The following is a 21969-nucleotide window of genomic DNA, read 5'->3' as shown; positions in this document are numbered from 1 at the left end:
ACTCTACCACTCTTATCTAAAATGTAGTGAGAGTAATGGAGTCACTGACCTCTTTAAATCATAGGACAGGAACTGCATAAAGGTTCTTGAATTCTACAGGACAGGAAATAACTGTATTACCTGCTTTGCAAGGTGGCTTTAAGAATCACTGAATCACTGTGGCCTCACTTGACCTAGTCATGGCAGGACAACTAGTGGTTAGTTACTAACTGGACTCTTGACTTTAGAACAAACATGAGGAGCCTCAAATACTTGTGTTCATTTGGGAAAGCTAACATTGATTTGGGAGGTACCACAAACCAGGTGCTATGTTAAGTGCTTCCTTGAATTCTCATTTTATTCTAAGAACCTTGTTTATAGAAGAGAAAACTGAGGTTTGGACGGGGTGAGTAACTTGCCTGTGGTTACACAGCTAGTAACTGGTAGAATCAGTATGACTGACTCCCAGCTTGGAGTTCTTCCCACAACTGGGTTATATAGTCTTTCCAGCCGCTCTCCGCCACCTGCCTCATCCCAAGTAAAGCACGCTGAGACAGCTGCAAAACAAACTACCTCTAGTGCTCAGGAGTCTGTTTTTTATTAAACAAAACAAAACTGCCTGAATTAAGCAGAGGCTGGATTAGAGGTCATGTGCTTTCCTTCAGTGGTGAGGTTAGGTTCTACATTCCAAAATCAAAGAAGGGGTTTCAGGAATATCATCAGTTGCTTTGCAGATGGAGAGAACTTAAAATAAAAGATACTGATCTTTTGAGAGATTTGGAAGGTGTGCTCTGCACCTTTAGGAGTTTTTAGGTATTTCCGTCACCTTCAAGAATACGTTCCTTTGAGCCTTTACTGCTATTTCTGAAGACTTCTTTATATCTTAAAAATATCCATGTATTTACAGGCAAACTAAAGGTTCATGGGCATTTTAATAGCACTCTATTGTTTAGACACATGCCAGTTTTTTAACATCATTTATTGCTAACATGAATTCAAAGCAAGTATACAGTTTATTGATACTAGAACAAATCAGGACATCAAGACATGATTGCCATCCTAAAATCTTAATCTTCAGAGAACAACATTTCCACCAGGTTGGCCTGAAGACACTCAGATTCTACCAGTTTTTGAGGCTGTAAGAGAAGAACAGTCAAATCTTCACTGCTTCTATAAAACGTTATTAGGAGTGGAATGAGTTCTGCCTCGAATGACACTAATCTTTGAACACAGAAATTACGCAATTCAGAAACTATCATCTAGTTATAACAAGTTTTATGAAAGAATCAATATATTTGCTGTAAGATGAATCACTAACATACTTGGCTCAAGAGACTTAAACCCCAAATACCAGGAAGCTCCACAGACTAAAACAGGAGACAGCAAGCCCAGTGCCCTCTTCTTCCCCTCAACTCTTTAATTTAGGATCCCAGGGGCATGACTGAACTAGAAGAGATGCCCTTACTTTTTAACCAGAATTATGAATTAAACAGAAAACAACTGTTGATGTAAATGTTTTAAGGAATTATGAGTCAATCTACTTTCTGGTTTTTTAAGAGTGACTTAACATGAAAAAGACCTAATAGCTAGATATTTACATTATCAGTTTATTGGGATTGGCCATAGGAATGGACTTTCACAGCAGCACTCTGAACAACAATGGAATTGAGATGAAATGTCAAGATCTTTTCAAATCTGGATCCACAGCAAGTTAAAAGAGTTCTGACAGTGATTACAGGCCCAGCATATTTAAAGATACTTACTGTTCCATACTTAAGTAGTGTAGGCACTGCTGTTACTTTCAAGTTTTTTCTGAAGTCATTATTTGGATCTTTCCAACTATTCCAAAAGAAAAAGTGATCATGAAAAAAATTTACTTGGTTTATTACAGTTTGCTTAATATTTGACATAGTCCTACATTTAATTTTTTAGTAATCACTGTTCTTGCAAACACTTAAAAAACCTTGCGGACTATGGCTTAATCTACTAATTACCCTGTGCAAAGTTTCAAAGTGTGACTAAGATATAAAAGTAAAGCCAGCTAAGTTCTGGGCTTACACCAGACCAAATTCGTTGAATTACCCTTACTTAATTCAGGTGGGCATTTTAAATTTGTATTTAATAGCTTCTAATAGTTTAACTTGTCAGACATTACCTTGTAAGACAAACTGGGTAAGTCCCTGAGGCCCTTCCCTCCTAAGTATGCAATTTGTGCACGTCTGCGAGGTAGATTATACATTGCCACTTACTAAGGCTTTTCTCCTACTTGGCAGTAGATGAACACACATCCTTCACTAATGTGCTTCAGCCCCTCTCGTACGACTGGTTCAGCTTTAAAAAAAAGTTGAGATAAAATAATCGCACGTCACCTCTACAATCAGGCACGTATAAACTGTGTTCTTTCCCCCTTCCCCCAGTCTTGGTAAGCACTCAGACTTTAACCTGCAGCTAACTGAAGAGGTCACCAGAAGTCAGGTGTTCCCTTCTGGTCTTAGAGCCACGTTAAGGGTAAGGACCAAATCCCAGTCCCGATTTGCCCCTGCACCACCGCGCCCATAACAATGGAAAGCACATGTATTTGCTGACCAACTCACGTATCCTGTAAGACACTAATGGTACTGGGGGAGTGAGAAGTTTTAAGGAACTAGATTCCAAGATCATCCGGGTAAGATGGTAAAAGAAAGAGCGCTCTTGGCAGGGCGAGGTAGGATTTAATAGAAGGAGACTTGGGGACAGCTCAGATTGCTCCGCGGATGTCTGGAACCAAGACTCTGCCTCCGCTAAGCCCCCCTTCTGGCCGTAGGCTCGACCTTCCTGCCATTTCCATTGGACAGCAGCCCCCGAATCCCGGCCTCACCCTGCACGCAATCGGGGCACCAGCTTTTCCCCCCGGCGTCCTTAGAACCCGTAAAGTAGGCGAAAATGGTCTTGCCATTGTGCTGTTCCACGGCCCGGTGGAACTCCTCGAAGCCGGACACGCTCACCTCCTCATAGCGGGCCATTGGCACGACGTGCAGCCGCTACTGGAGGAGTGCACGTCTGGTCGCCGCGGTTGGGTCCTGCGTAGGCGGGGCGAGGCTGTTTCCGGGTGGGCAAGAGAGGGCGGAGCCTGCGGAAGCCAGCGACGCTGAAGAGTACGGGAGCCTCTGACGACCACAATCCATCCGCATGGCTTTTTGCTCTAGTTCCTCAGATCTTTCTGCGCTAGCTGCACTCCCAAGCCCAGGCTTAGATCTACCCTAATCTAGTCCCAGCCCCGACCTCATGGACACTGGCTGCAAAACTTACCGCCTTGCAACACCTGGATCCTTAAATAGTTCGGGGCCTCAAAGGCTCCCAAGCCGCCCTGCGCCTGTTGCTATGGCGACTGGGCAGGCGGCCGGAAGCGCGGCCTTGTTGGGGGCCCCAGTTGCCCGCCTCCCAGTAGCCGCGCCTCACCCCAGGCCAGGTGGGCTCGGGCCGGGGCTAGGGGGGATTCTGGGAAGCCGCATAGAGTCATGGACTTGGGGGAGAGGAGATCTGACTCGGAAAGTCTTTGTTGCTTTGTCCCCCCAGTTACCTTTTCTGCCGTCTAGGCTTTAGGGGGGTCTGGGACTGGGGGCGGGTTCCCGAGACTGGGCGGGGGTGGGATGGGTGAGGGGCTGGGAGGGAGAAAGGCTGCAAGGCCGGAGCGGAGTGTGTGAGTGCGTGTGTGGAGCAGCTTAGGGAGCGAGGTGCTAAGACAACCCCCAGGGCCGCGGTAGGGAGGAAGGGAACTGCCCTGGAGCTATGAGCCGGGAGACTCGCCGTGGGGCCTTGCCCAGGCTGCGCCGGGGCGAGCAGGCGGCTAAGATGCCGGGTCGCTGCGTGGGGCCCAGCAGGTCGGGGCGGGGGGTTCGGCGGCTGTGGGGGAAGAGACGGGGCGCAGGGACGTCCCGAGGCCGTGGAGCAAGGCGCCGGGCGAAGTCCTCGGAGTGGGAGACGCGCTGTGTGAGTGCAGAAAGGCCACAGGGCTGTCAGCGGCCATGGGGGACGAGACAAGCGGCGGAGACAGCCGACGCCGCCGGGGCGAATGAGGCTTTGGGAGCTCCTGGGACCCCAGGCTCCATCGAGGCTGCAAGGGACCCTGGGGCTGTGTGGGTGAACGGGGCTGTGGGGGAGCCCGAGGTGGTGGGGCCTGCCGGGGCTGTGTGGGTGACCGGGTCTGGGGAGGAGGAGACCGAAGATAGAAGTCCCCGGGGCTGCGAGAGAAAAGGTCGCCCGGGATCTCTGGGCCATGAGAGCATTCTGCACCTGTGGCTGAAGGTGCAGGCTATGAGGGCCGCCTCGGGATGTGGGGAAGGAAGTAGAGTCGAGCTCCATCCCGTGCCTGCAGGAGAGGGACCTGTCGAAAGGGGTGTTCCTGGCCGAGCTTCCTGGGTAGAGACAAGCCGCGGCGGTCTTACAGGGCCCTGGGTGAAGGGACAGGCAAGGGGGATCCCTCGGGCCCCCTCAGGGCCCACAGCTCTGGGCTTAGGGGCAGCTTATGAGAGAGCCTTAAGCTTCTGTGGACAGGGACAGGCTGGGAGGGTGCCTCCTGCGAGTGTGCCTGGGGCTTTGGCGTCAAGTTCTGAAATGGCCCCGCACCTGTGGAGGGGAGAAGCTGTGGAGGGGAGAAGCTGTGGGGAGGAGATAGGCTATGGGTTTGTCTCAGGCCCTTGTGAAAAAGAACAGACTATGGGCGAGCCTGGGACCGTGGGGTGGACTGGGGCTGTGGGAGCGCCCAGAGCCATGGAGGGAGAGCTCGGCTGTGGGGGTGCTGCAGGTCTGTGGGGGAGAGGACAGTCCCCGCAGATTCCTGGGGCTCTGACACATGAAGCAGTCTGTGGGGCCACCCCTGGCGTATGGGGGAGGGGACAGGCTGTGGGGGTGTCCGATGCTGTGGAGGAGGAGCCTACTTTTGTGGGTGCCGCAGGTGTGTGTTACAGGAGACAGGCTGTGGAGGAGACAGACTCTGTGGGTATGCCCGGCCCGTGGGGCACAGGATACTCTGTTGGGGTGCCCTGTGCTACTGAAGAGGAAACTAGATGTGGAGGTGACCCAGGGTTCAGGGAAAGGGGACAGCCTGTGTGGGTGGAGACAGGCTCTGGGGGTGATCCAGGGTCACGGGGAGCTGCGCAGACTGCAGAGTCATCATGTCCTGGGGAGCAGGCAGCAGGTTCTGGGGGTGCCCCAGGCCTGTGGGGGATAGAACAGGCTACAGGGGTACCCAGGGCCTTGGGGAAGGACACGGGCTGTGTGAGTGTCCCAGGGCTGTGGGGAGCGGGACAGATGGTAGGGGTGCCCCAGGCTGTGGTGGTACCTGGAGCCCTGGGAGAAGAGCTGAGCCACAGCGGGGGCCTGGGCCTGTGGGACGGACAGCAAGCTCTTGGGGGGCCCCCAGCCGAGACAGTGCCTGGGCTTGGAGAGGAGACCTGTAGTGGGAATGTTCTGAGCCCGTGGGAAAGGAGGCAGGCTGTGGGGGAGCCAGAGAGTCTGGGGCCTCCAGCTTTAGGGGTCCCTGGGTCAGTGGATCAGGAGGCTGGCTGTGGAGATGTTGCATGTCAGTGTGGGAGGAGGCAGGCTGTGGGGGTGTCTGAGACGGTGGGCATACCCAGGGCAGCAGATGTGCCCCGGCAGGGGTGCGCCACAGCAGGGGTCCTCATGGCAATGGGTGTGCCCGGCTCTGGAAAGGTGCCTGCCAGAGTGCCTGCTGCTGTGTGGGCGTCTGGCCCTGTGTGTCAGGAAGGCAGCTCTAGAGACATTTTGAACCTGTGGGAAAGGACTCGGGCTGCCAGAATATCTGTGGCTTCGGGGGGACCCGTGGCTCGGGAGGAGCTGTGGTCTGGCGGAGAGGAATCCGTGGCTTCAGGGGGACCCGTGGCTCAGGAGGAGCTGTGGTCAGGCGGGGAGGAATCCGTGGCTTCAGGGGGACACGTGGCTCGGGAGAAGCTGTGGTCTGGCGGGGAGGATTGTGGTTCTGGGGCCTTCCCGGGCCCATGGGGGAGGAGACAGACTATTGGGGTTCCTGTGGTGCCTGAGGGGCCTGGGCTTGCGGGGGAGACTGACTCTGGGGGTATCCCAAGACCCTGGGGACAGAGACAGAGGGTCAGGGCTCCTGTGGCCACCGAAGTCCTTCTGGCTCCTAGGGTGCCTGGTTCTGTGGAGCTGGAGCCTGGTGCTGGAGGCTTTTCAGGCTTGTCAGGGAGGCAGCAAACTGCAGGAATGCCTGGCACTGTGGGGCTGTCTGCAGCTAGTGGGGTGCCCGTGGCTCCCAGGGTGCCTAGGCCTGTGCAAGAGGAAACTGGCTCAGAATTGTGGGGTGAAAGAGAGACAGTGGGCGGACCTGCAGATGCCAAGGGTCCCACAAGGATGGAGGTGCCCACTTCGACCAGGATGCCTGGGCCCATGGCGGAGAAGACTGGCTCTGGGGGTGTCTCAGGTTTGTTGGGAGGCAGACAGACTACAGGAGTGTCCATGGCTGTGGGGCTGCTGGGGTCTGTGGGGGAGGGGACCATCTTTGAGCATGTCTCTGGCCTGTCTGGAAGAAGGCAGACTGCTGGGAGGCCTGTGGCTGCTAGAGGTTCCATGGCCGTGGGAGTGCCCACAGCTCCCGGGCTTCCTGGGCCAATGGTAGGGGATACTGGCTCTGGGGATGACGGCTCAGGCATATGGGGAAGGAGACTGGCCACTGAGGGGCCCACAGCTGCCAGGGTTCCTGGACCTGTGGAGGGGGAGACAGGCTCTGAAGGTGTCTCAGGCCTGTGGAGAAGGAGACACGGTGGAGCCATTCCCGAGGCCGGGAGGGTGCCTCTGCCTCTGGGGGTGCTTGCAGCTGTAGGAGCTCCCATGGCAGGGCGTGCGCCTGCTGCGGTGTGGGTGACTGGGTCCTCAGGAGCAGAAGCGGACTTGGGTGTCTCAGGTCTGACCGTGCTGAGGAGACAGTCCACAGGGGGAGTGGGGGCTTCAGAGGATGAGACAGGAGGTGGGAATATTTTGGGACTGGCCGGGGGCAGCCAGGCTGTGGGGACATCTCACACCTGTGTGCCTGGGGCCAGGTTATGGAGCTGTCCAAGGTCTGTGGGGGAAGAAACAGCCTATGAGAATGCTCTAGGCATGTCAGGGACAAGAACAGCTGTGGGGGTACCCTCAGTTTCAAGGGAGGAAATAGGCCTTGGCCATTTCAGAGACCACCTACAGCCAAGTGGGAGGAGGCTGGCTGGGGGATTGTCTGCAGTCAGAGTGAGAGGGAGCAATTTGGGAGAGAGTTATGTGGGGGAGGCTAGATTGAGGGGGGCGTTCCAGTAGTGTGTGTAGGGAAGAAGTTGGGGCTGTGTGGGAGGAAACAGGTTCGGGGTAGGTTTGTCATGGGTTGCGGATGAAGGCACAGGCTGTAAGGGCATCTCAACATGGGGGAGAGAGGGTTTTCGTGGAGATGCCCCAGGGTATGTAGAGGGACAAATTGGGACGTTTCCTGGAGCAGTGGGAAAGGGCCAGATTGCAAGGAGAGTCCCAGAACTTTGTACAGGGGGACAGTTTAGGGGTGGGTGTCCCTGGACTTTGTGCGTGTGTGTGTATGTGTGTGTGTAGCATCACTTGAGGCATGCTGGAACTGTGGGGATCACCTAGTTTTTTTCTAGTGGAGAATGGACTATTTGGCCCTTGGCACCTAGAAGCAGCCAGGAGGGAAGTACTGACCATTTAAAAGTGGCAGATCTCCGGGCCCCATTTCTGCAGCCTTCATTCTGCAACTCCAGCCACCCACCTGTGCCAACGTCAAGCCAGTTGGGATTGCCTTGCTCATGTGCCTCCTCCCATCTGCTTTTTTCACCGTGTGTCTACAGCCTTAGAAATAAGGACTCTTAGACAGCTGTCTTTATGTTCCCAAGAAGTATCTGTCTTTAAGCAAATCTAGTCTGCAAATTTTGGATTTATTCAAAAGCTTAAATTAGGGTTTTTTTTTAATAAACCTTGAATTTCCCAATTGATTTACTGTAGGATTTTTTGAGAGAACAAATTCCCCAGAGATTTAAAACTAGTCAGTTCACAGAAAATCAGCTTAACTCAACAAATGCTAAATTGTGTACTATGCTCAGAGCACTTTGTAATGGGAAATAGAAGAGCAGGACAAGGCCCTTCCCCTCAAGTCGCCTTGTCTGGCTGGGAAGATGAGACATGTGAAATAGGTAAATAACAGTATGAGACAATACTATACGTGATCAGTACGTGAGTGGCAGGGATAGTAAAGTCTATAATGAGGCCTTCAGAATAGGGCAAGGCAATGATAAGGGTGTAGCCCTTGATAGCTTACCGAGTGCTTTCATATCTATTATCTTGTGTACATATGTGTAGGGTGGGGGAAAGATGGGGGGAAATGAAGATTGAGAGAAATCATTCAGCTCTCCAAATGGCAGATCCTGGCTTGAATCGAGGAATTCTGATGCTACAGGTTTACTTAGAGTCATTGAGAGTTATATGCCTTCGGGCCACCTGACAGAGTGAAGCATACTGCTTTCTGACTAGTATTAAGACTTGTTAATGTAGACTGCGTGTCCAAAAACCACCCTGCTGGAACATGCTAGTTTACCATGGCAAAGCTCTGTTTTGGGAATAACGCCTTGCTGGAGACCTTTGAGATTTGAAATTTGGAATGGAAAGGGCTCAAGAGATTATTATTAAAATAGTAAGTGTTCCCCTATTTTTTTTTTTGTTTTTGAAATTGGGAACTTCCAAAGTGTGGTTGCTTTTATAAATGGAAGAAACTATCATTTACCTGTCGTTAAGCAGTCACTCTCAGTATGAGGTTACTATTGGCTACTTCTAGTATATTGCTACATGCACATGGCACTGTGTTTTATCTGTTCTTTTCCCTTGTTCAACACTGTTGGTCTGAAGTAGCTTTGTTTCGTTTTAGGAATGGTTTTAGGGAAGACTGTTGCCGGATGACAAGGCTGTCACTATTGTTCTGTACTACCTGACATTATGGGACCAGGCCAGCCAGCTTCAACCTGTGTTCATCTAGCACCTAGGACCCAACTTGATGGGAGGAGCGACCCCAAAGTACTTCAGACCCAGGTAGTTCTATTTTTGCCTGAGATTTTTATTATTAAATATTTCAAACATAAAGAAAATTTGAAAGAAAAGGACAGTGAACACTTTTGAAATCACCTCCTAGATTCAGCAATTGCTAACAATTTTTTTCTGTTTTTCTACCTACTCAACCATCTGTCTTTAAAATTTTTGCAGAATCACCCCAAAGCGAATTGCAGTCAACATGATACTTCTAAATATTTGAGAATACTTCTCCTAAAAATGAACTCTCCTACTTAATCATACTATTCTTATACCATATCTTATAAGAAATGGACCCAAAAAATTCCCTGTTATCCAATAACCAGTCTTTATTCAGCTTTACTCAGTTGTCTCAAAAATGTCTTTTCCCCTAGCATTATATTATGAAAATCTTTAAAAATACAGCAAAGTTGAATTTTACAATGAACACCTCACCTAGATTCCATTATATTTCACTTACTTGTTTCGTTGCATGTCTGTCACTCAGTCATCCCTCTAGAGATCCATCCATCAATCCATCTCATTTTTTGACACATTTCAAAGTCAATTGCAGGCATGAGTATCCAAACTACTTCCATAATGCATGTTGTACATTAGAATTCACTCTGTTTAGGGCCAGATGCGGTGGCTCATGCCTGTAATCCCAGCACTTTGGGAGGTCCAGGCGGGCGGATCACCAGAGGTCAGGAGTTCGAGACCAGCCTGACTAACATAGTGAAACCCCCATCTCTACTAAAAATACAAAAATTAGCTGGGCGTGGTGGTGCACACCTATAATCCCAGCTACTTGGGAGGCTGGGGCAGGAGAATCGCTTGAACCTGGGAGGCAGGGGTTGCAGTGAGCAGAGATTGTGCCACTGCACTCCACCCTGGGTGACAGAACGAGACTCCATCTCAAAAAAGAAAAAGAAAAAAAAAGAATTCACCCTGTTTACTGATTTTTTCTTTCAATATACATTTTACGTCAGAAATGGTGAAAGATGTACACATTGCAATGTGTACATCTTTTCACATTTGCTGAGTTTTGACAAATGCATACATATGTGTAACCCATACCTCTATCAAGATACAGATCATTTCTGTTATCCTAGAAAGTTCTCTTGATGCCCCTTGCTAGATAACCCCCACTCCTCCCCTCCAGAGGCAGCCACTATTCTTATTTTTTCCACCACAGATTAGTTTTCCCTGATCTAGAACCTTATATAAATGGGATTTTATATTTTTTTGGTGTTAAGACATTTCACTAGCTGTAAAGTTTTTGAGATCCATCCTTGTCATTGCATGTATCAGTAGTTTATTCCTTTTTAATCCTTTTTTCTCATTCCATACTGTGAGTATACCACAGTTTGTTTATCTGTTCTCCAATTAATGGACACCTGGGCTGCTTCCAATTTGGGATTATTATAAATAAAGCTGCTATGAACATTCTTATACAGATCTTTTTATGAACATGTTTTCATTTCTTTTGGGTAAATATCCAACAGTGAAATTGCTGAGTCATGGGGTAGGTGTATATTTAGTTTTATAACAAACCATTGGACCTTTTTACATAGTGGTGGTACCGTTTTACATTCCTGCTGACAATGTATGAGAGCTCCAGTTGCTCCACATCTTTGCCAACACTTGTTGTTGTCTTTTTAGCCATTCTGGTGGGTGTTTAATAATATCTTATCGTGGTGTACAAAGAAATTTAAGAAATTTTTTTGACATAATTTCAGACTGACAGAAAAGTTGCAAGAATAGTCCACAGAATTCCTGGATACTCTTCTCCCAGATTCCTCAAATGCTAACATTTTGCTACGTATTCCCTCCTTCTCTCTCTCACTATCTCTATACACACACAAATTATTTTCTAAACCATTTAAGAGTAAATTGCAGACACAGTGCCCTTTTACCTCTAAGTATTTTTTTCCTAAAAATAAAGAATTCTATTATATAACCATAGTACAATGATCAGAATCGGGAATTAACAGTAAATTAATACTATCATGTAATCTGCAGACCTTACTGAGATTTTGTTAGTTGTCCCAATAGTGTCCTTTATAGCAAAAGAAAATCCAAGATCATAAGGTGCATTACATTGTCATGCCTCTGTAGTCTCCTTTAATCTGATTTCTGAGTCTGTTTTTAGGTTTTGTGACATTGATTTTTTTTAAGAATATAGGCCAGTTATTTGTGGATTTTCTCTCAATTTAGATTTGCCTGATGTCTTCTCACAGTTACATTCAGGTAATGCACTTTTGGCAGGAGAACCACTGAATGATACTGAGTGCTTCTCAGGACACCCTATCAGCAAGTACATGCTGCCAATTTAGTCCCAGCACTAGCAGTGTTGACTTTCATCATTTGATTAAGGTGGTATCTGCCTGGTTTTTTCATTGTAAAGTTACTCCTTTGCTTTTTGTAATTATTTGTCTTAGAGACTATGTTAATGTCTTTTTAACACCTCAAACTTTCACCAACTACTTTTAGCATTTTTGCCTGAATCAGTTTTTTATTATGGTGGTTGGCAAATGGGGATTTCTAATTTTACCCTTCCTTCTACATTTACTTGTTGCCTTACTCCTTGCAATCTGGCTCTTTCCCACTGCTCCAGGAAACCCCTTCTTTTCCTAGTACTTACTTATTTATTTCAGCACAGACTCATTATTATTTTTATTCTCATTATTTATTTTGATGTGCAGATATTTATTTTGATGTTCAAATGGTCTTTGATTTAGCCAGTGAGAGCCACTTCTAGTTGGCCCCAGTGTCTCTTTGACATGATCTCATCAGTCTTTGACCACTTTATGGTGTAAAAAGACACTCCAAGGCTGGGCGTGGTGGCTCATGCCTATAATCCCAGCACTTTGGGAGGCCAAGGCAGGAGGATCACTTGAGGTCAGGAGTTCAAGACCAGCCTGGCCAACATGGTGAAACCCCATGTTGCTAAAACCCCATCTCTGCTAAAAAATACAAAAAAATTAGCTGAGCATGATGGTGCACACCTATAATCTCAGCTGCTTGGGAGGCCGAGGCAGTAGAATCACTTGAACCCAGGAGGCAGAGGTTGCAGTGAGCCAAGATCGTGCCACTGCACTCCAGCCTGGGTGACTCCGTCTCATAAATAAATAAATAAATAAATAAAAGATACTGCAGGCTCAACTTGTCTTTTCTTTGTCCTGGCCCTGGAATTAACCATTTATCCAAGGAGACTTTGATTCTTCAGTGGAGAATGAAATTTAAAAAATCACTATCTGGGGCTGGATGTGCTCCTTGATACTATCATGTCACTGTTTTAGGCCCTCTCAGAGGACAGAACTAGGAAATAGATGTATACTTGTGTGCATATACATACATGTACACACATTCATAAATGCACACCCGTACTCACATATCTGTAGCTACACTTTCTCATCTCCTTCCTCTTTCTTTCTTTCTCTTCCCTTCCTCCTTCTCTTGCCGTCTATGTATCTTTCTGTGTCTGTCTGCCTATATGTCTGTGTTAAAACTCACAAGTTCACACAGGTATCTCCAATTCAAATCCAACACTACATATTTCCAACTCCCTTGTCCCAGAGCATGAAAACTGGCTATCATTATCCACAATATATTTACTTTTTTGCTCAGTTCTGGAATGTACAAAAGGTAGTTTCTGAATTGTAATCCGTGTCTCTGCTCAAGAAGAAGCCTGCAAAATTAGAGTTCAGTATTTGTTTAGAGTACATCTGTCTTTAGCCTGACGGCATATAGTCCAAATGCTATATTCAAAAGTTACTGGGGTTAATTTTTTTCATCTTCACTTTTTAGCGTGGTTATGTTACTTATCTGAGATTCAGTTTGGTTCATTGGTTTCTGTTGGTATTTATTTGGGGGTTTTCCACTATCCTTATGGATTTTTTTTTCCTTCCTTTCCCTCTTCCTTCATTCATTCCTTTCTTTCTTCCTGTCTCTCGTGTATATGTGAAACATTAACATGGTTCCAAATATACAAAAAGGTATATTCAGAAAAGTTATCTGCTACCACATTCCCTCTGTCCTTTCCTTCCTGTTCCTACCGGTTCCCTGTAGATAACTAATCTCATTAGTCTCTGATTTTTGTTTTCTGTTTCTTTTTGCACAAGTGGTTCAGATGTATATATATTTTCTCATGTCTTCTTTTCTTATATGAAGGGTAGTGTATTATAAATATACTTTTTGCGCATAGTGCTTTCTGCTGAACAATACATTCCAATCTCTCCACACTAATTCATAGAAGTGTCACAGAGATCTTCCTCATTTTTTTTTTATATCTTCATTTTACTCCAGTTTGTGGATAGACCATTGTTTATTCAGCTACTCTCCTTCATGGGGACTCAGATTGATTCTAATAATTCACAGTTACAAACAATATAGCAGTGAGTAACCCTATACATGTTTATTGTTGGAGGTGTGTCTACAGGGTAAATTCCTAGAAGTGAGACTCCTGGGTCAAAAGTTAAATGTGATACTTGTCCTTCAAGTTGCCTGCTTGGGTCTCTTTCAAGTGTCTTTTCTTTCTTTCCTGTGCTAAATCTTTTTAATTAAAAAAAAAAAAAGTGATGAATGCATGTGTTTTTGTTAGCGATTGCCAAATTCCCCGCCATGAGGATTATGCCAATTTGCATGACCACCAGCACCTCTTCTGTGAGGGCGCCTGCTTCCCACAGCCTCACCAACAGCATATATTGCTATACTTTTAAATTTTTGCTAATCGGTTGGGTAAGAGATGGTATTTCCATGTATTTTTAATTTGTGTTATGAGATTGAACATCTTTTTATGTACTTAAGGACCTCTTTTCTGGTAAATTGGTCATATGTTTTTCCCTGTTTTTATTCAGTTTTGATCTTTTTATACTTCAATAATTATTATTATAATTATTATTATTATTTAGACAGAGTCTTCCTCTGTCACCCAAGCTTGAGTGCAGTGGCTCAGTCTCGGCTCACTGCAACCTCCACCTCCCAGGCTCAAGCGATTCTTGTGTCTCAGCCGCCTGAGTAGCTGGGATTACAGGCATGTGCCATCACGCCTAGCTAATTTTTATATGTTTTTTAGTAGAGATGGGGTTTTGCCATGTTGGCCAAGCTGGTCTCAAACTCCTGACCTCAAATGACAAACACTGTTCATCAGTCTGTGTATCTTTCAGATGGTACCTATTTGTTTTTTCTTTAGTGAGCTTTTTAACTACTTTTTTAAAATCCGAAATACTTCCCTGAAGTTTTGTCACAATTGATTATTTTTAAGTGACTCTTGATGCCTGTAATTATATAAACACATTGATTGTGAGAGCAGGGGAGGCCATCTCCAAGGTCACGGCATCACAGGACTGGGTTCATTGAATTTGTAGGCATGGATTCTCCTCAGGTTATTGACCGGTCTTTGACAGGTTCATTCTGGTAGGCCTAAGGAGGGTACATATTTAAAGCCATAAAAGCGTTTCTTTCCTTTAACCTGATAATCCCAGAACAGATCATTTATCCTAAGGAAATAATTTTAAAAGGTTAAAAAACTAAATGCATGGAGATATTGATTGAGGTAATATTTCTATTAGTGGAAAAACTGGAACAATCTAAATGTTTAATATTAACATTATAGTTAGGCATGAAAAGACCATTCATTGGATTTTGGAAAATGCAACAATGATAAATAAAAGCTGTAGGGATATAGAAACATGTTTATGTTTAAGTGCAAAACGAAACAAAACTTGTATTTATTATGAGGAAAACTGACAAAAACTTGAGCCTGTGTAAGAAAGCATAAGCGGACTGTTTCAAGTGAGATACACTTAGGGGCAGGGTAAAAGATGGATCCAGCCACCAAATGAAGTCTCAGGAAGACCTGAAGAAGTACTATCAGATGGCTTGGATCTATCCGTGGAGCAAATTTTAAGAAAGCTTCAATGAGTTATATTGGTCACTTGCTGGGGCCTGACATTTTGAAATAGGACGGAAGTCCATAACTGGGAAATTGAAGGACTTAGTGGTTGCTGCTTGAAGCTTTCTGGGTTGACTTTTAGAGATGGTTCCCAGTATGACATTAGTAAACAGAAGGATAATAGTATGGGACTGGATGATTGTAGGATAGAACCAGGGGTATGTGATGAACCCAAGGGTGTAGGAGCGTGGCTGTGTCTATCAGTAAAACAGAAAAATGCCTCTTAGCACTAATGATCTGGTGGCAAAATTTTAGAAATTTGATTATAGACGTATACCAACTGTGCAATATGAAATTTTTCTGATGTCTGCTTACTTTTATTTGCTTTTTAAAGAACCAGCTGCAGTTTAATAGGAATGTTCCTACACATTCAAGCAACTTGGCGATCCGATATTCTTGCCCACATGCCATTAGAATTGAAAAACTGAAGCACTCATACAATGAATCATACCATTGTAAAGATGCAGATTGTAGAGTTGGTCCTGACCTAGGCAGTTCTGTTTCATTTTCCGTCATATCCCAAGAGAGACTTAGCTATGCTGTCCACCTAGCCAGAAGAGATGTGAAACGAAGACAATTTGAAAAACATATAAAAGAACATCATCTCAGAAGTCAGCCTCAAAGCTCTCAGAAGTGTGGACATACTAAGTATAAAATACCCGACCACAGGGTGGAAAGGAAGGAATCAAAGAGTCAAGCAGCCTGTCAGTGCAGCCACCAGCCATCCAAAGTAGAAATCTCCAGCTCCGGTGCCAAAGTATACCTTTACTCATCTCATCCAGGCCAGTCAGATCTTACTGTGCCAAATTCGCCACCCACCCATGATCCGGGACTTCAGCCTCATCCCAGGATAGGTGACCACAAAAACATAAGTGAACAGAAAAGCCTGCTAGAAGTCCAGCGACTCCAGAAAGAACTGAGTAGTTGTATCCACAAAATTGAAGAGGTAACTAAAAAAGGTGAGAAAAATTAGATTCTTTACTTCGACCTAAGGCTGTGAGTATGGGGTAGTTTAAATGCATTCCTTGAGGACCCTCCACCCCATAGCAATTTCATTCCTTCCTTCTGTGAGTTGGTTCACTGGAGTGTGAGTACTCAGGACAAGACAGTTAGGCTTGGAGTTTGAACAGTGTCTTGCCCCAGCTCCTCTTTCCAGCGGAGGGACATGAAAGAACTTCTTCACTGTGGCTGCCCTTCAAATGTCCACTGACTGAGGGCCCAGCCTACGAGGTGGCATTAATGTTGGCTGAACCTTAGGTCTTCTGGGACCTGAGTGCAAATTATCCTATAATGTTTTCCCTCTTCTGGGAAAATTATTTTTCAATTTGCTTGAAAAGAGAGCATAATGTATTTATATTATAGGTAAAACCAGTTCTTACTTGGGCAGTATTTAGGTGAGTACACACCAGTGACAAGGGAAGTTGTGGGTATATGTGTAAAGTGAGCACAGGGTAGGAAGGAAAGAGTTTAATCATCATATATGGTTTTCTACAGTTCTGCAGTGTTCTCAGGGCCCTTGTATTTCCCTGCTGAGTAGAAGACTGGTTCCATGTGGAGAATTTGGGGTTACCGTAACTAACAAGTAGGGAACCAAGCCCAGCTTTCAGATTGCAAGGGGTATGGAGTTGAGCATCAAAAGAAACTGTTGCACTAGGGTAGTACATAGTCTAGAATTATTTTTTGCATTTTCAATTTAATTAATATATGCATATGTACATATATGCATCTTATGTAAAGAATTTAAGGTACCTTAAGAAATACCTGTGATTGAATAAGATAAAACAAAAATGCACAGGAGGATATTGTGGCAAAGGAAACAATAAGGAAAGGAAAAACATTTACTAGGGATGAGTCACAGATTTGCTTCTGAGCTTCCTAGGAGCCAGCTAAAGAGGGAACGTCAATCACTTGGAGAATTTACAAAGTCTAAGACAGAAAAAAACAATTGTGTAAGGAAAACAATTATTCCACATATTAAGGCCAGAAAGAAATTTCTCCTGCAGGTCTTCTTAAAGAGTGTGTTGTATAATATCATGAACAATTCAAAAACATTCCAGCATAAAAATAACAGAAATGTTGTGGCTTGTTTCTCTTGATATTCCTTAGTGTCAGCCTGTGGCATGGACCCCTACCTACTTTGATTGGAAGCCCTGCGACGAGGGGAACAAAGCCACAAGGCCCACTGCTCTGGTGATCTGGCCTAATACCGGGGAACTGTTAGAACAGAGCTTTCAAAGTCTCTGTGGGGAAGGACTGGGTTGGTTTATTTTATTTACATGAATTTTCAGTGTGTCATAAGTCAATACTTTGTGAACTATAATAAAAATGTCACAGTAGCGGCAAACTGCTATGGAAACATGTAAACATATACTTTAAATTTCTGTACTTACCTTTCATGGATTAATAATATTTTGCGATTGCCCCTGGCTGCAGACCCCCTTTGAAGTAGCCCCGAAGGCCCATTTGTGCTTCCCAATGCTGCTCTGTAGACAGCTGCAAGCGCTGCATGGGAATCATCTGCAGTGAGCCTTCAAATCCCCCACCTAAGCCCGTTCCATTTATGTTCATAGAAGTATGTGAATCCGGATTTTCCCCTACCATGCAGCCCAAACGAGATGAAAGTAATTAGACATATAGGGTCTCTTGAGACTGCATCTGTATCTACAACCCCTGACTTCAGATTTTTGCTTTCTTCAAAACAGCCTTATACTCTTTGCATTGTTTGATGTTTTAAAGAGTAAATATTAAAAATTTGAACTTATAAAATACACTTTTACTAATTGAAGACTCCCTTTTCTTTGATAATTGGAGTATATTGGAGTTTTGTATAAGAATTTGTTTGTATAAGTGTATTTGAAGACCACAGCCTGGAAGGAATAGATAGATTGCATCTTCTTCAAACAGTTTTCCAGAAACAATTTCTTTGAACCAATCTTTTCAAGATATAGAGTACCAGTGTATACAAGGGTATGCTTCCTGAGAAATACATGAAGACTCTAGACACTCAAATAATTTTGAGACTTGCTATCTTAATATGTTAGAGAAAAGACTTGTCTTTTGAAATCAAGATTAAGGCTGGGCATGGTGGCTCACACCTGTAATCGTAGCACTTTTGGAGGCTGAGGCAGGTGCATCACTTGAGGCCAGGAGTTTGAGACCAGCCTGGCCAAGAGGCCAAAACCTTGTCTCTACTAAAGATACAAAAATTAGTTGAGTGTGGTGGTGTGGACCTGTAATCCCAGCTACTCAGGAGGCTGAGGCAGGAGAATCACTTGACCTGGGAGGTGGAGGTTGCTGTGTGAGACTGGTGACAGTGTGGACTCTGCCTCAGAAAGAAAAAGAAAAAAAATGTTTACAATAAGATGCTATCTTAATGTCTCTCTCTCTTTTTTTTTATTCTTCTCTTTTTTAAGACAGTCTCATTTTGTCACCCAGGCTGGAGTGTAGTGGTGCGATCTCAGCTCACTGCAACCTCTGCCTCCTGGGTTCAAGCAGTTCTCCTGCCTCAGCCTCCCGAGTAGCTGGGATTACAGGTGCACACCACCACGCCTGGCTAATTTTTGTATTTTTAGTAGAGACAGGGTTTTGCCATGTTGGCCGGGCTGGCCTTGAAATTCTGACCTCAGGTGATCCGCCCGTCTCAGCCTCCCAAAGTGCTGGGATTATAGGGGTGAGCCACCACTCCTGGCCAGGATTTCTCTTTTGAATTCAACATTTGATTATTCTCTATTAAACAGCAAAGACTAAAGACCATGTTAAGTGTCTTTCAGGACATATTTAGTGGCTGATCAATAGGCATTTATTAATACCTTCTTTACATTGTAAAACTAATCTTGCTAAACATAAAAACAGGCCAATAAAAAGTTTTTGAAAAAATAGCAAGAATAACAGATTTTGGCTCAATATAAGGAATTCTAAAATAGTAAGAGTTGCCTCATAGTGAAATCGCTGTCCAGTGGGAATTCTGGCTGGAGGGGAGCTTGATGGAGTAAATGTCTTTATGTCCCTTCCATCTCTCAGTCAGTACACAGCTCCACTTACTGCTGGTTTCTTGGCTGATGAAAAATGAAATTTTCTGTTATGATAGCCTCATTTTTTTCTTAATAAAACTAGAGATCTTCAACTTAATTTCTGTAAGTAATTGAAGTCTTTGTAAGTTTTAATATATGGTTTATAATCCACTTTTGGGGAAAACTATTAATATTTTCAGATAGACTAGAAGAAGCTTTGGATCCAGATGAAGAACGTCGAATCCGTATCAGGAGACAGGAGCAAGCTGCTCGCTCTGCCCGAATGCTCTACGTCCTCCAGCAGCAGGTGTGAAAAGTTCAGGGAGAAGTAGGGCAGTCAGCCTTGTGTACCGCTTCCTTAGAGAGTTTCTGTTTTCCTTTTGTCTCAGAAAGATTAGCACTAGAGTATCCCATATGAGTTCTGACAGATTTGTGAGGCTCAATTACTTGAACACATGGGCAAATAATTCTCTTTCTTTTTCTAATCTGCGTGTGTGTGTGTGTGTGTGTGTGTGGCGCCAAACTCCTTAAACTGGTTCTTGACTTTTTGAGGTCATAGACCTTTGAGAATCTATTAAAAGCCACTCCTCCCCACCCCCAAGATGCTTATACATTATATAGCACATATTTTTGCATGGGAAGTCAGGTGGATCAGTTACCCTGAACCCTTGGTCCTAGCTATGGACCCCAGTCTTAGAGGAAAGGGACCTTGTTAGTTTCCCATCTATTTCATGTTTATAATGTATAGAAGCTTGTAATAGTAAATAATTTGGTAAACAGCAAAGAGTAAAGACCATGTTAAGTGTCTTTGAGGACATCTTTAGTAGCTGATACACAGGCATTTACGTTCTTTACATTGTGATGGATTTTTAAAAAGTGTTTGTTGTGACTTTCATGCCTTATACATTAGTAAGCCTTTTACTCATTTCTGGTCACTGAAGTCACATGTTAGCCTTTATTGCTTGAACCAAAAGCTGTACTTTTTCATTTAAAAGAAAATGCCTAAGTTAGGTTTTGCAGTGTATTCTTTTGGGTTCTATTTCAGTTCTTATTCTACACTGCTGCCATAGAGATTGCTCTAAAACATGAATCTTACCATGTCAGACCTCTGCTTAAAAGACTTTAGTGGCTCTCTGTAACTTAGAGGATGAAAGCTAAACTCTTCAGCGTGGCATGTAAGACTTCACGATCCGGCCCGCCTACATTTCCAGAGTCACCTCCACCTTCACTCCTTCATGCTAAATTCCTATTACACTGGGGACCAAGGGATGGAAGGTGAACACTGCCTATTCACCATCTTGAACTGGAAACCAGTAACTGTTTTTTGGGTGCATGAATGAAGAGCCTTTTTTTCATTTTCAAGTGACTTGAATTAATAATGGTTATATTTGGACAAGAGGAGATATATCGATGTATCCTTTTCTACAAAAAAGATCAATGGAAAGGTATGAAGTTTTCTTTTTTCCCCTTTACAAAACAGGTAAAAGAAATCCAGGAAGCATTGGATAAATTGAGTCCACATAAAATTAAACACACTAAGAAGGTATGCTGCAATTAAATTATGATCAATACTTGCTTATAAATGACATTTCCCAGTGTTTTGTTAGTATTGTGTAGGGCCCTCTGCACTGATGTTATTTTCAGTACTTGCAGAAACCTGTTAGTGAGGGAGTGAGCACCTTACATATTCTGAATATGGTTGCCTTCCAAGGAACAGGTTCTAAAAAATAGATTTTTGTTGTTGTTGCTGCTGGTATAAAAAATTGGAAGTAGTAAGGAAAAGACTGCCGCTAGAAAACTTTAAACTTTACAACTCCCTTTACTATGAAAAAGTTTTCACAATAGAAAGCACTTTATACAGAAAGAAGACAGGCTATAAATATTCTTAGAAGTTGGGTGAATGTTAGCAAGTTCTGAGTATGGAAATAACTTCTCTCATCTTGTTTATTACCAGTCATGGGCAATGTCTAAGCTGGCGGCTGCCCATCGAGGAGCCATTCGGGCCTTACAGATGTTTGTCACTCAGTTTACTGACCGAGGGGAGCATCCACTTCCTGCTCGGTGTAAGGAACTGGGCAGCCTTATTCGCCAGCTTTCACTTTGTTCTGTCAAGCTGGATGCAGACCCTTCTGTTCCTGATGTGGTTATAGATATTCTGCAACAAATTGAGGTATGGAATTAATTCCAATTTTTGTTAGAGGTGCATTGGAAGTAATGCTTACTATTACCTAGTTTCGTTAGGATTTATGGAGAATACAAGACAAAGCCATTACCTAGTGAATTAAAGCTTTGCAGAGGGCAGAAGAAACACTTCTTTTTGTTTTGCTATTTTTACAGTCTAGTCTGTATTATCGTATTTCACTGCTTCGAAAATTGGTAACTTGAATATAAAACATGTAACAACTTTAAACCAGGTTCATTAACTAAACAGAATGTCCCATTCCCTGGCCCATGCCATTTGAGAAAAAAATTTATTAGCATAGAAAAGGAAACCAGTAAAGCATTCTTAGATTAGAATATCAGTGTTTAATTTAGATGGATTTTAGAAAAGAAGAAACACTTAAAAGTACAGTATATGGAATCAGAGCCTCAAATCTTGTGATATAGCTAGAGACGTCTAGAAATCACAGCTGGCATGTATTAGACAGGAATTGATAGTGTTCTTAGTTTTCATTGGTGACAAAGACACATTAATTTTATAGCTCTCTGAAGTTTGCGTGGTGTTTCCATGTAATTATGCCATTTGACCCTTTCTATGGCAGTATGCTTTGCAATGGGTTTTACTGCTGTTGTACAGGTTAAGTTTTTTTAGAAAAGCAAACGTCGGAGAGATGACAGTTATTTTTCTTGAGAGCTAGGCATCAAATTCTATTTTCTGACTCCCATGCTAGTATTAGTTCCCCTACGCCATACATTTTCGTCCACAAATAGGAAGGTGATCTTTATGTTAGCATGGCATAGTAAGCTGTTAGCTGT

The 21969-nt window shown here is 44.3% G+C and overlaps 3 protein-coding genes across 16 annotated transcripts in view; 2 read left to right on the top strand and 1 right to left on the bottom strand.

The window, feature by feature from the left end:
• Window positions 1-939: 939 nt before the first annotated feature.
• TXNDC17 (thioredoxin domain containing 17) lies at window positions 940-3088 on the bottom strand. Its single transcript, XM_511988.8, has 4 exons — window positions 2837-3088; window positions 2229-2310; window positions 1743-1818; window positions 940-1115 (listed from the first exon to the last, which is right to left on the bottom strand). Exons 1-4 carry the CDS (start codon window positions 2979-2981, stop codon window positions 1047-1049), a joined length of 372 nt encoding a protein of 123 aa, XP_511988.2. The 5' UTR covers window positions 2982-3088; the 3' UTR covers window positions 940-1046.
• Window positions 3089-3308: 220 nt separating this feature from the next.
• The window catches only part of KIAA0753, a 62493-nt gene continuing 43832 nt past the window's right edge, over window positions 3309-21969 (top strand). For 7 of the 14 annotated variants that reach the window (XR_010153188.1, XR_010153189.1, XM_063799513.1 and 4 more), the window contains exons 1-6: window positions 3309-3427; window positions 8891-9051; window positions 15318-15942; window positions 19194-19300; window positions 20474-20536; window positions 20948-21163. Coding sequence is in view for 11 of the 14 variants with exons in the window: in XM_063799513.1 (XP_063655583.1) it covers window positions 8959-9051; window positions 15318-15942; window positions 19194-19300; window positions 20474-20536; window positions 20948-21163 (1104 nt within the window). In the remaining 3 variants the exon portion in view is untranslated. Of the gene's footprint in view, window positions 3428-3926; window positions 3949-6334; window positions 6419-8570; window positions 8660-8890; window positions 9052-15317; window positions 15943-19193; window positions 19301-20038; window positions 20439-20473; window positions 20537-20947; window positions 21164-21969 lie in introns of those variants that run through there. The other 7 variants (XM_016931374.3, XM_016931373.4, XM_016931371.3 and 4 more) reach the window with 7 other exon arrangements.
• On the top strand, window positions 3646-7403 carry LOC129137653 (collagen alpha-1(I) chain). Its single transcript, XM_054670772.2, has one exon. The coding sequence runs from the start codon at window positions 3748-3750 to the stop codon at window positions 7282-7284; it is 3537 nt and encodes a 1178-aa protein (XP_054526747.1). The 5' UTR covers window positions 3646-3747; the 3' UTR covers window positions 7285-7403.

Source organism: Pan troglodytes, chromosome 19 (assembly GCF_028858775.2).
Source record: "Pan troglodytes isolate AG18354 chromosome 19, NHGRI_mPanTro3-v2.0_pri, whole genome shotgun sequence".
Lineage (NCBI taxonomy): Eukaryota > Metazoa > Chordata > Mammalia > Primates > Hominidae > Pan > Pan troglodytes.
Note: the sequence above shows the minus strand (reverse complement) of the source record. Positions and strands in the feature narration are given on the sequence as shown.

Excerpts from the sequence above, each read along its gene's own strand:
- TXNDC17 (XM_511988.8), bottom strand. The coding sequence starts at position 2,981 with ATGGCCCGCTATGAGGAGGTGAGCGTGTCCGGCTTCGAGGAGTTCCAC. Across the intron at positions 1,819-2,228 it reads CAAGTAGGAGAAAAGCCTTA|TTGGAAAGATCCAAATAATG; the intron begins GTAAGTGGCAAT and ends CTTTTGGAATAG. Across the intron at positions 1,116-1,742 it reads CACTACTTAAGTATGGAACA|CCTCAAAAACTGGTAGAATC; the intron begins GTAAGTATCTTT and ends CTTCTCTTACAG.
- LOC129137653 (XM_054670772.2), top strand. The coding sequence starts at position 3,748 with ATGAGCCGGGAGACTCGCCGTGGGGCCTTGCCCAGGCTGCGCCGGGGC.